Source organism: Notothenia coriiceps, unplaced genomic scaffold (assembly GCF_000735185.1).
Source record: "Notothenia coriiceps isolate Sejong01 unplaced genomic scaffold, NC01 NC01_scaffold00030909, whole genome shotgun sequence".
Classification (NCBI taxonomy): Eukaryota; Metazoa; Chordata; class Actinopteri; order Perciformes; family Nototheniidae; genus Notothenia; species Notothenia coriiceps.
Genome location: NW_011363610.1, coordinates 20,904 through 32,485, shown reverse-complemented (window position 1 = coordinate 32,485; position 11,582 = coordinate 20,904). Strand labels below are relative to the sequence as shown.

The 11,582-nt window shown below is 44.0% G+C and overlaps 1 protein-coding gene across 1 annotated transcript; it reads left to right on the top strand.

Moving 5' to 3' along the window:
- Window positions 1-2,997: 2,997 nt before the first annotated feature.
- LOC104959740 (ankyrin repeat and KH domain-containing protein 1-like) lies at window positions 2,998-10,041 on the top strand (the record flags this gene model as incomplete). Its single annotated transcript, XM_010787633.1, has 11 exons — window positions 2,998-3,222; window positions 3,335-3,684; window positions 3,818-3,970; window positions 4,149-4,298; window positions 5,419-7,015; window positions 7,247-7,430; window positions 7,565-7,690; window positions 7,958-8,209; window positions 8,821-9,005; window positions 9,095-9,262; window positions 9,408-10,041. Coding segments are annotated over 11 exons (3,450 nt in total), but the record flags the coding sequence as incomplete, so codon positions are not given.
- Window positions 10,042-11,582: the final 1,541 nt, after the last annotated feature.

Here is an 11,582-nt window from a genome sequence, read left to right as displayed (position 1 = left end):
ATCTTTGACCCCACCCCTCTCCCTCGCACCTCACATCCGCCAAACAGTCAAAACCTCATTTTTCCACCTCCGCAATATTGCAAAAATCCTATCCTCTCTCACCCGCCCCGCAGCCGAATGACTAATCCATGCCTTCATTTCCTCCCGCCTTGACTACTGCAACTCACTTCTTTACGGCATCAGCTCTACATCCCTCAACAGACTCCAACGGGTTCAAAATGCAGCTGCACGTCTCCTCACGCATACCAAATCATGGCATCACATCACCCCAGTCCTCAAAGACCTCCACTGGCTAACCCATCGCATCAACTACAAAATTCTTGTCCTCACCTACAAAGCACTCCACCATCTTGCCCCCCCTTATCTCACAAACCTTCTCACTCCTTATCAACCCCCACGGTCCCTTAGATCCACCGCAGCCGGACTCCTATCCATTCCCACATCCACACTCTGCAGCTTTGGGGACAGAGCCTTCTCAGTGGCAGCTCCTAGGCTCTGGAATTCCCTCCCCCAAGATCTCCATGACTCTGAGTCCCTCACAGTCTTTCCGTCCCGCCTCAAAACACATCTTTTCAACTCTGCCTACCCATAAGCCCCCCTCCTCTCAATCAATTTCCTCTTGACTGCCTATTTTATTTTATTTTACTATACTTACTTGTTTGCCTGTCCTTGTTTGTCTACCCTCCCTCATACTGTAAAGCGTCTTTGAGTTGTGAAAAGAGCTATATAAATAAAATGCATTATTATTAGTAGTTATGCTGTGAATTCCTGCAACAAGAGCAAATACATCATTAGTTGAGTAAAAACATTATAGTGCTCTTTCAGATTGGTCAGATACTCCTTCAGATGATCTGCATATTGTAAAAGTTCACAATGTTTTTTCCCACATAAGGCCATAATAGCTTAACTGGAGGGTATAACTTACTTAACTGACATGTTGGATAGACACATACAGTATACAAATAAAAATAAAACCTGAGTCTTGTGACCAACCTTTTAGTCCAGCGAAGAGGAGAAGAAAGCTCAGTTGAACAGTCATGTTGGCAAATGGGCAGGAAACCACTTGAACCCAAACAATGGCAGTCCGATTCTTTATTTACTTTTTTTTCTACGCGTAATAACTCTACTTCTCCTCCTCCATCTGTAAAACAGACCCAATTAGTAAAGGATGTATGTTTTGTTTGTGATATATACTCTTTATGCAGTTTGTTTTGCTACCACAGAGCAGACATCACTCTTAGCATCTGACATCCTACACACAATAGATGAATTGAACCGATTTTTTGAATTCAGTTACAAATTTGTATGGTTAAATAACAAAAGCTAGAATACTTATGTGTCTTTTTATATTATCTATTACATAGTTTGTTATTTGCTTAGTTTCCCCACATGTTTAACATTGCATTGTTTGGCGTCCTCTTCAGTCAGAGGAAGATTCAAACCAAACGTTTTTTTAAATAGAAACTATGTGTGATAGACCAGATCTGATGAGATTTAATGCATGGTCATCTTTTTCAGCACAAGCAAAACATTTTTATGAATACTTTATCTGTAAGGCCGGATCAGAGGAATTAGAATTAGAGTTCACTAGATAACAATGCATCTAAAGTGCACTTTTACAATATAATTTAATTTAGGCATATGGACTGAACCTTGTTCATTTATTTAAAACATTAAACCACGACAACAATTTGAAGTATGTGTCAAACACGCACAATGCATAACAAGTGGAGAGATCATATTAACACTACAAAAATGCCAGAAAGTTGATGTTTCAAACAGAAGGGTTAAATATATGAGAAGAAGAAGACAAGGAGGATGGCAGAAACTGAAATATCAACCCGTGATTTATTGAATTATAATGTTTATTTCTGTTGACTTATGTTGTACTTTAAACATTATAATTCATGTTCCATCAAACATTAATAATAATAATAATAATAAATTCGATTTATAAAGCACCTTTCATTGCTCACAGCAATCCCAAGGTGCTACATGAGGCATAATAAAAACAAACAAAATAAACAAAAGTTTAATCAAAAGCTTTTTTTAAAAGAAAGGTTTTTAAGCCTTTCTTGAAGGCATCAGTGGTCTGTGGAGTCCTCAGGTGGTCTAGGAAGGAATTCCACAGACGAGGAGCAGCTGCACAGAAAGCCCGATCCCCCATTGTGCGGAGTTTGGTCCTCGGGGGGTGAAGCCGATGGTTAGTTGTGGAGCGGAGGTTGCATGTGGAGGTTTGAGATGTGAGAAGTTCCTTCAGGTATGGAGGAGCGTTCCCGTGGATGCAGTTGGGTTTGCACTTCAGTCTTTTTTCTTTTGGTACCGGTGATATTCACGTTTGGGTGATGCCTTTTCAAATGAGTGTGCAAGTTTGATGTATTGCCAGACGCGTAACCAATTTTAGTTGAAAAATGCAGACAAACAGCTTTGGTTCGGTCCACCTGTCTTTGTCCGTCATCCTTGTACGTAACTGCGATGCCAAAATGTTCCCAAACCGGAGACTTCAATGATGCTGGAGGATTTTCGAGCTCAACTTTATCTGCGTTCGCTATTTCGACAGTTCCTCAAATTACTGACTACATTTGAACGCATCCCTGTGACCAGCTCTCATAGTATGCCTCTCGTCCAATTAAATGACTTGGCCGCTCTATGACCCGTTGAACCCAATGTGAGCAAATTACTCTGAATGCTGCGACGCAGCACCTGAGATTACTTCCAAAAAGTGTTCACGTTCTCAATTTTTTACGTTTAACGTTATAGTCGTTTGGTACACACGTGTACCAAACCGAAGGGTATACATACCCGTACCGAAATTATTCGGTACGGGTATGTATACCGTTACACCCCTAATATTTATACATGTCAGTGTATTAACAATGAAAATTGTATTTTGAAACAATGTTAAACTGACTTGCATTAACCTTTTAGGTATTTATAATCCTCCAGACTTGCCTTTTCAGTTTTCTAATATTGTATTATAATTATTTATTTTGTTAATGTGCCGGTTTGAATGTGTCCCCTGCAGAAGAAGATGTTCCTATTGAGCCCCCGAGTGCAACCACCACCACCACCATTGGAATATCCGCCACCTCCACCACTTTCACTACAGCTTTTGGTAAGAAGCGAGCAAGTGTGGCCACTACCCCGAGCACCAATCGTAAGAACAAAAAGAACAAGACCAAGGACTCGCCCAATGAACCAATCATATTACAGGATCCGCAGGTGAGCACCATCATGTCTTTGTTGATTTATAATGTGCTTAATGTGCACATTGTTGCTTTTATCTACGAAGAAACACGATTTGATGAGGTCTCTGTTTGTTTTCTCCCTCTAGGTTGCACTAGCACAGCACAAGGCGGACAAGAACAAGATCCACGGCGAGCCCCGGGGTGGGGGGAGCGGAGTGACGGGCGGCAACAGCGATTCGGACCCATTGGATAGCACCGACTGTGCTAGTGAGAGCAGCAGCAGTGGGGGCAAAAGTCAGGAGCTCAACTACCTCCCTGATCTCACCTCCTCCGCCTCCTCCTCTTCCTCCTCTTCCTCATCCTCCTCATCAGTCCCCTCCTCAGGAGCAGCCCAGAGCCTCCTGCGCGGCCTGGAGAAGAGACACTGTCCTCAGCCGCAAACTGACGCCAAGGTGGAAAACAAGGTCACAGTCTCTATCTCAAAACCAACGCAAAAGTGAGTCCCTAACGAAGCCGAGCGTATATATCATCTAAATTACAAATATTCTGAATACAACCTTTATCTGATTTCAAAAAGTTTTCATGAAAAATAACTATCATTGTTTTTCTTATTGCCCGTGTTGTCACAGAGCTCTGGACATGAGCGACTCCACCTCACACTCCTTACCCTCTCCATTCAAGACCATGGCTCTACCCGTCACCTCACCCATCAGTAAGCTCAGTCTCACAAGCCCCAAAAGAGGCCAGAAGAGAGAAGAAGGTTGGAAGGAAGTGGTCCGAAGGTCCGTTGTTTGCATTATTTCATCATTTTGCTTTGCAACTTTTTACAGGCTTTTTATCGACATGATTCCTTTTTTTTTTAGAGAACAATGCTTCTTAAAATTCAGCATTGAGATGACTATCATTAGTGCCTGCCTGTATAGACTCACAAATAATACAATTTCCCTGCTTATTTTACAGATCAAAGAAGCTGTCTGTGCCAGCCTCTGTTGTGTCTCGGATCATGGGTCGAGGCGGCTGCAACATCACAGCTATCCAGGACGTGACAGGAGCTCACATTGACGTAGACAAACAGAAGGACAAGAACGGGGAGAGGATGATCACCATAAGGTAAAGATGTGTCCCTCTGGTGGACTCTAAGCAGCACTGCAGCTGAAGTACAACAGTTTCATAATCTTAGCCCCTTCTGGATGATGTCATTTATTCAAACTGGGCGGGTCCTTAAGTAAAGTCCTTACTCTTTTTTTGCGTCAATGTTTCACACGTAGTCCTTGGTAGACCATTGTTATGGTGAAAACAGTAAACCTGCACATTTGCTATTGCTAGTACACGGCTCATGAAAGTTCCCATGCACTGAGAAACTAGTTTCAAGATAAGAAGGCTTTCACACCAAGTACTTTGCCGTACTTAGTTCCCAGCACTTAGTTCCCCCATGGAACTAAAGAGCAGATCGCGTTCACACCGGAATAAGTCTCTGGGGGAGGTTTACGCAAATGAAGCCGCTAACTTCACTTCTTCTTCTTCTTCTGCTTTGGGTTTACTGGCAGGCTGCAAACAACTTCACGGCGTATACTGCCACCCGAAGTCCCGGGCCGGAAGTCCCCAGAGTTGGGGACTGGCTTCAGTAGAAGCTGCTGGGACTCCCAGCAGCTTCTACTGAAGCCTTCCGAGTAAATCGCCAGAACGCCGACACCTCCTCATCTCCACCGCTCCCATGTTTTCTTTTGTGTTGCCATAAATTGGTCTCTCTGCGTTGGTGCGCTGGGCTAATGCTAATACTAATGCCAGCAAATACAATGGAGTTTTATGGGGCGTGGTTTGCAATCCGCCCAGCCAATCAGACATGGGAACCCTTTTCTCCCCAGGAAAGTACCACCTCTCTAGCAGGGACTGAAAAGGGGGGAAAAGTTCTCATGAACTAAGTTCTCTTTTTGGTGTGAACGCAAAATCCCAGGAACTATCGGAACTAAAAGTACTCTGCTGTGAAAGCGCCTATTTCGTTAGAGCGATGCAGCGATTGTAGACCAAGGACTTTTCACACCAGCAGTGACTTAAACTGCTTTGGAGAAATGTTTTTGTTCGTTAGTCCAATACAATAAACTGCAAACCAACCTACCATACTTGAACTTCAATGCCTTCTTGGCCGTGCTCTGGTCTGTCACAAAACTTATCAGACTGAATTATGTCATCACTTTTGATCTGTTGTAATATTAGTGTTTTGGTTTTTCAGAGGAGGGACTGAGTCTACAAGGTATGCAGTCCAGCTGATAAATGCTCTAATCCAGGATCCAGCTAAAGAGCTTGAGGATCTGATCCCCCGGAATCACATCCGAGCCCCAGGCTCCAAAACCACCTGTGCTTCCTTCCCCAGTACAACAGGGGCCGTCAGCGGCTCCAGTGTTGGGCCCAAGGCCCTGAGCTCGTTGGTCACCTCCCCAGGCGTCTCGTTCCAGCCCTCTTCATCCTCATCTTCACCCTCCTCTCAGGCTGGGGGAAAGATTGGGAAGGGGCTGTCATCAAATGTCAGACAGCCCTTCCCTGTGTCTCTGCCCTTGGCGTACGCTCACCCTCAGCTCGCTCTCCTGGCTGCGCAGACCATGCACCAGATCAGACACCCTCGTCTACCCATGGCTCAGTTTGGTGGCACCTTCTCTCCCGCCGCCAGCACCTGGGGACCCTTCCCTGTGCGTCCCGTGAGCCCCGGGAGTGCTAACAGCTCCCCCAAGCACAATGGAGGAACCAACAGCACTGGAGGCCAGGCCCGACCCAACTTGACCCACAGTGAGCACGCAGCCAGCTCAATGGTCTCAGTTGCGCCCACCAACACCTCGACCAACAGTGCTCCCAACGCAGCAGCAACCTCGCCTCATACCCCAAATCCTACTCCTTACAATCCCCAGCCGAGCGTCCCCACTCCTTCCTCCGTCAGAAAAAAGCTCTTTGCCCTTGACCCCAAGCCCGCCGGTGCCCCCCCTGTGTCTGTTTCTGCCTCTTCTACTAGTGGCAGTAATGCAGTACGAGGCACAGGTTCTCCCGCACATCACAGTTCCACTACCCTTCACGCGAACGCCCCTCAGCATTCAGTCGGACCGATGTCCCAGCCCCCAATCCATTCAAATAAATCAGAACCCAGTGCTGTTGCCCCTGGAAAAGACAAGCCCTCTCTCTCTGCAGAGAACCAGGCTGTTCATGTCAGTGAGAGCCTCAACTCTATGGGTTTCCCTGCCCCCAGCATGGCTTTACCTTCCAAGCCAGAGCTTCGACAGCAGTTACCTCCTCCCCCCTCCTCTGCACCATCATCAGAGGCCCCACCACCGCTCCTCAACCCGCAGCCCGGCTCCCAACACGCCTCAGCACAGCCTACTGTCCTCTCACACAATGTTGCACACCCCAACAACACTGTACCCCACTTCTCAGCCCCTGCGCCCAGAGTCTCCCATCGTATGCAGCCACCAGGGCCTTACTACTCCCTTAATGAGCAGCAACATCAACAACAACAACAACAACATCAACAACAGCAGCAGCAGCAGACGCAACAACAGCAGCAGCAACAGCAACAACAGCAATCTGTGTTCGTGCCCTTCAATGCTCAGCAAGAACTCCCAAAACAGACCCAAAATCAGACGTCCCAGCAGAGCAATTTGCCTCCACAAGCGCAAAACCAGGCTCAAGCCCAGTCTCAAGGCTCCCTTCAGGTCTCTGCTAACATGGGCATGATGAACGGTTCCCAGATGCAGCATGTGGGCAATGCGGGCAAGCCTCAGCAGTTACCCCCCAACTTCGGTCCTGCAGGTCTCTTCAACTTCAGCAGCATCTTTGATAACCAGGTGAGATAAAGTAACATTTATAGTATAAATATTTGATTGACAAATTGTTTTAATTATAGCTGCTCTTATTGAGAGTCTTTATATTACACGGATAACCTTTTAAATACCTGAACAAACTACACAGACACTACCAATGTTTTGATCCGATTCTTGCTGTAGTGCTTCTGTAAGATCGATAACAACAAAAACAACTTCTAAGTCTCCTTGTTATAAATTGTGCTCGCCATGCAGGTTTCAAACAATCCGGTGTGGGGTGCGTGCCATCTGCCGACTCGATCACCTCCAGAGCAGTCGTACTCGACCCCACAGGCCTACATGAGCCAGATGGAGAATATGATGCCCCAGCCTCCTCCAGACAGCTCTAAAGCCCCTGGCTACCGCTCTGCCTCACAGAGGATGGTCAACAGCCCCATCGGTATGATTATTTTCTTCGAATTGATCATCCGGTTGATTTTTATTTAACTTGGTTAAATGCAATGTTTATATCTCTTTGGGATAGAAAAAACACTGCCTAATAATGAGCTGTCTCTTTGATGTGTGCCCCCACAGCGTTGACCAGCTATACCACCAATATCTCTGGTAGCCCTGTGTATCTGCACGGTCATACAGGAGTGGGCGCACCCTCATTCAGCAGACAGCACTTTTCCCCCCACCCATGGAGTGCATCCACATCAGGTACTAGGCTCCAATGCTTCTTGTTTTTGTTGTGTCTCTATAACTCAGACTATTCAGCCTTCACTTATCCACAATTATTTAGACTTTTAAAATGTTTTCTTATATTGGCTTGTTTCTTTTGTAACCTTTTTTAAACCCATGAATGGCAATTTTACAGGCTTGTTTTCTTTTTCTTTTAAGAAGTGCTTTCCAATGTGCATATCTAAACTGCTCCTAACTATTTCTCCTTGAATTGTCTTTCCCCCCCGAATTGTCCCCCCCCCCAAGGTGAATCTCCTGTGCCGCCTCCATCTACGGTGTCGTCATCTGCCCTCTCAACCTCAGCTGTGCCCCCTCCCCCCCAGCCTAAGCCAGGCAACTCCTCCCAGCAGGACCGGAAAGTTCCCCCTCCCATCGGCACGGAGCGGCTGGCCAGGATCAGGCAGACGGGTTCTGTTAACCCCCCCCTGCTGACCACCAGCTACACGGCATCCGTTGGACAGGGAGGCATCTGGTCATTCGGGGTCGGCAGTGCTTCGGGTAAAAACAAATGCAAATGTTGTTCTGTTAGTCTGTTTGCATTTTTGTTTGTTATAATAAGGACTATGGGGTAGGAAAATAATGTCAGAAGTGTGACATAAAGGGAAAGTTTACCCCAAAATCTAAAACACAATACTTATCTGTAGTGCTATCCATCAAACTACATTGTTTAAGGGCCGGCCGCCAATGAAATATGCACAACATCCATGAGTTGATGCACACATCCTTCTGCGCAGTGACACGTTTGGTACGTGTAGTTTAGTAGAAAGAAAGTAGTTGGCACATGAAACTGCTCACAACAAGGTCTGTGGATTATTTTGAGTATCAGGGTCATGAGTTCTAGAAAGCAATGTCGATGTTAAGTTTGAATTTGTTTCTGCTTTGATGACCACTACCATAGTGCCATTGAGATACATATGTCAGGAGAAAGCAGCCATCTGTATGGCTAATATCAACAACACTGCAACTTGCACCAAAACAATCTAGATTAAAACCAGTTTATCTTTTATGCTTTTTTGATTCTGATGTAAACTTTCCAACCACTTGCTTCTCAGTTACGGTGCAATAGTAACTTATAATCAGTAATAATGTCAACCCTGTGTGTCTTACAGAGGCCATGTCTGGTTGGTCCCAGCCCCTGATGAGCAGCCACATGATGCACCCTCAGCTGCAGCAGGAGCAGTCCGCCTTCTCTCAGCACCAGCCCATGGAGCAGGATGACACCGGCATTGCAAACCCTGCGAATAACTACCACCAGGCTCAGCATCTGCCCAACAGCTACATGGACTTTCCTAAGGTAGGATTTATCAATAGCTCTGTAGACGATTTAACCCCTGTCCCTCCTATGTACTAATGATAACCAATGACATATTGTTGTCTGTTCAGGGGATGCCTATGTCAATGTATGGAGGAACCATGCTGCCCCCTCATCCTCCCATGGCAGAGGGGCCAGGGGGGCCGATGTACAATGGTTTGCACGCTGGTGATCCCGCATGGAGCCCCATCATCAAAGTGGTCCCAAACAATGCGGATAACTCTGACCCACAGCAGCAGGTAAAGTCCTCTTTTGTTACACCCCTGACCACTAATCATATTCTTAGTTAGACTTTCAATCCTGTATTTCTGCTTTCAGCCATGAGTACATTATTTGATGCAGTCTTTCTAACATATACCCTGTGTTGGTCCTCTCTCCCCTCAGGTGTGGCCTGGTACCTGGGCACCTCATGTTGGCAACGTGCACCTGAACCACGTCAACTAGAGAGCGTCCACAGCAATCAAACGCACACAGCATGACCCACAGCGCTAACCTGAAATACCAACTGACGAATATGACCGAATAAGACGATGAAAAAAAGAAAAACGTACATGTTAACTTTAGTAGAGACCTAAGAGTGCAGAGCAGAGGTTGAAGAATTGGAAGTTCTCATGACACCATTCTTTAATGTTCCTATCTCAAACAAATAAAGAGGAAATTGGGCGAAAATTGTTATCAGTGTCCTGATGATGCAAACAACATGCGCGATCACCTGTTTAACAGGATCCATTCTCTGCGTAGTTTAGCGATTTTGACTTAAACCCACATACACCGTTCTTGGGCTGCAGGGGGCTCAACATGAAGTAGCTATTTAAACTTGGCCCAGAACTAGATGATGATTACCGAAAGAGAAAGAGAAATCAGAACCTTTTAGAGTGGTAAATAAATGTATAATTGTTTACATACTAAAAAGGGTTAAAATGAGAGTAAATTTCATGTCGTATAGTGGCTCTACTTTATGTAGCCTGTATTAATGTGAAATATTTACCTTAATATTCAATAAAAAGATTGAAAAGTATTTGTGTTCTTTCTTATGAAACATACTTTTCTTTACTACTACGTCTCTACTATTCTTTCCTGTTGTGACATTAGACTTTTTCACAGCTGGAGTCCTTGTGCAATCTTGAGACCTTCCTTTATGGTTGCAAATTTGCCTTGAATTAATTAATTAGACAAAAATGTTTAACATAAATGACTAATTTACTTGTATAGATGTTTAGTTGAGGGCTTGCTCCTCAAGCCCAATAATACACGAGTAGGATACACCTGTTCAATCTGGCATTAGACCAACCTGCTGGACATCTTTCATTGGTCTCTATCTGCAGCCGGAAGAGACTAGTGAGCAGGGACATACATTTTTGAATAAAAATGCTTTTTAATGATTTTGGTTCTTTCTTTTTTGAAATATTCAATAATTTCACTGTTGTAAAGTGAAGTGCTACCCCTCCCACATCAATGGTCTAAAGTAAACCAAAACACGTAATGTAAAGAAATATGCTTTTGAATAGGTTATTGATTTTTACTTTTGTAAAATATGTAATACCTTCACTATTATACAGTGTAATCTGATGGAAGGCGCGCAATACAGCGAAGGTGAGGATTTAAAAAAAAATCTTTATTTTCCAATTTTCACTTACAAACATTTAAGGTACACAACACTTATCCGGTTTACTTTAAATAGTGTTAATATGGTGATTCTCTGAATCGGGTGCCTTTTGGGTCTTAACATTTTTTGATCATAAAATCTGGCAGTGGACTACTTAAACCTTTGAGAAAACACATTTTCCAACCTCAGGCACAACATCCAAATAATTACCAGGAATTTCCTTGTGTGACGGTGTTGAATGTGACGGGGTTGACGTTTTTGACAAAAAGAAGCCATGAGACCTTGTTTAGCTAAGATATGGCACCACATGGAAGTCAAGGACATTACACAATTGTAATATTTTGCCAAAACTTGTTTATTGTTTAATAAACAATTATTTACTATTAACAGTTGAAATGTTGAGTTTGTCAATCTTAATCTGACAATAAAAAAAATGAAATATAGGTAAGAGAAGATACTGACACTTGGTTTTCTTTGCCGCCTTTCCTTCAGAAGATTTTTGTGATATTATTCCCTCAAAGCAGATGAAACATGGACTGATCCATTCTTTTTAATAGGAGGGTAAATGGTATGGCGACGGGTTTGAAACAAACTGGGGGACGTGAGTCAATATTGCAATTTCATAGTTAATTCAAGTATTTTTTCAGAATTTCTTTCTGTTCAGTTAAAGTTGGCAAGCATATGATTATATTAGCAGCAACATTTTTGATTTGTTTAATATTCAATGAATATGTAATGATGCTTAGTGAGGACATGCAAATATGTCTGTCTAGCACCCGATTTAGAGAATCACCCAATACTGTATGGTTAAAAATAAATTAAACAAAGTTAGAAAAGAGCAAGCGAACCTCCACCCTTCTCTGATGACGTGTACTCTTTATTTAACAGTGAAATGTTGGACATTTTAATTTCTGTTTGTTTGCACAGCACATTGCGGGCGACTGACGCCAGGA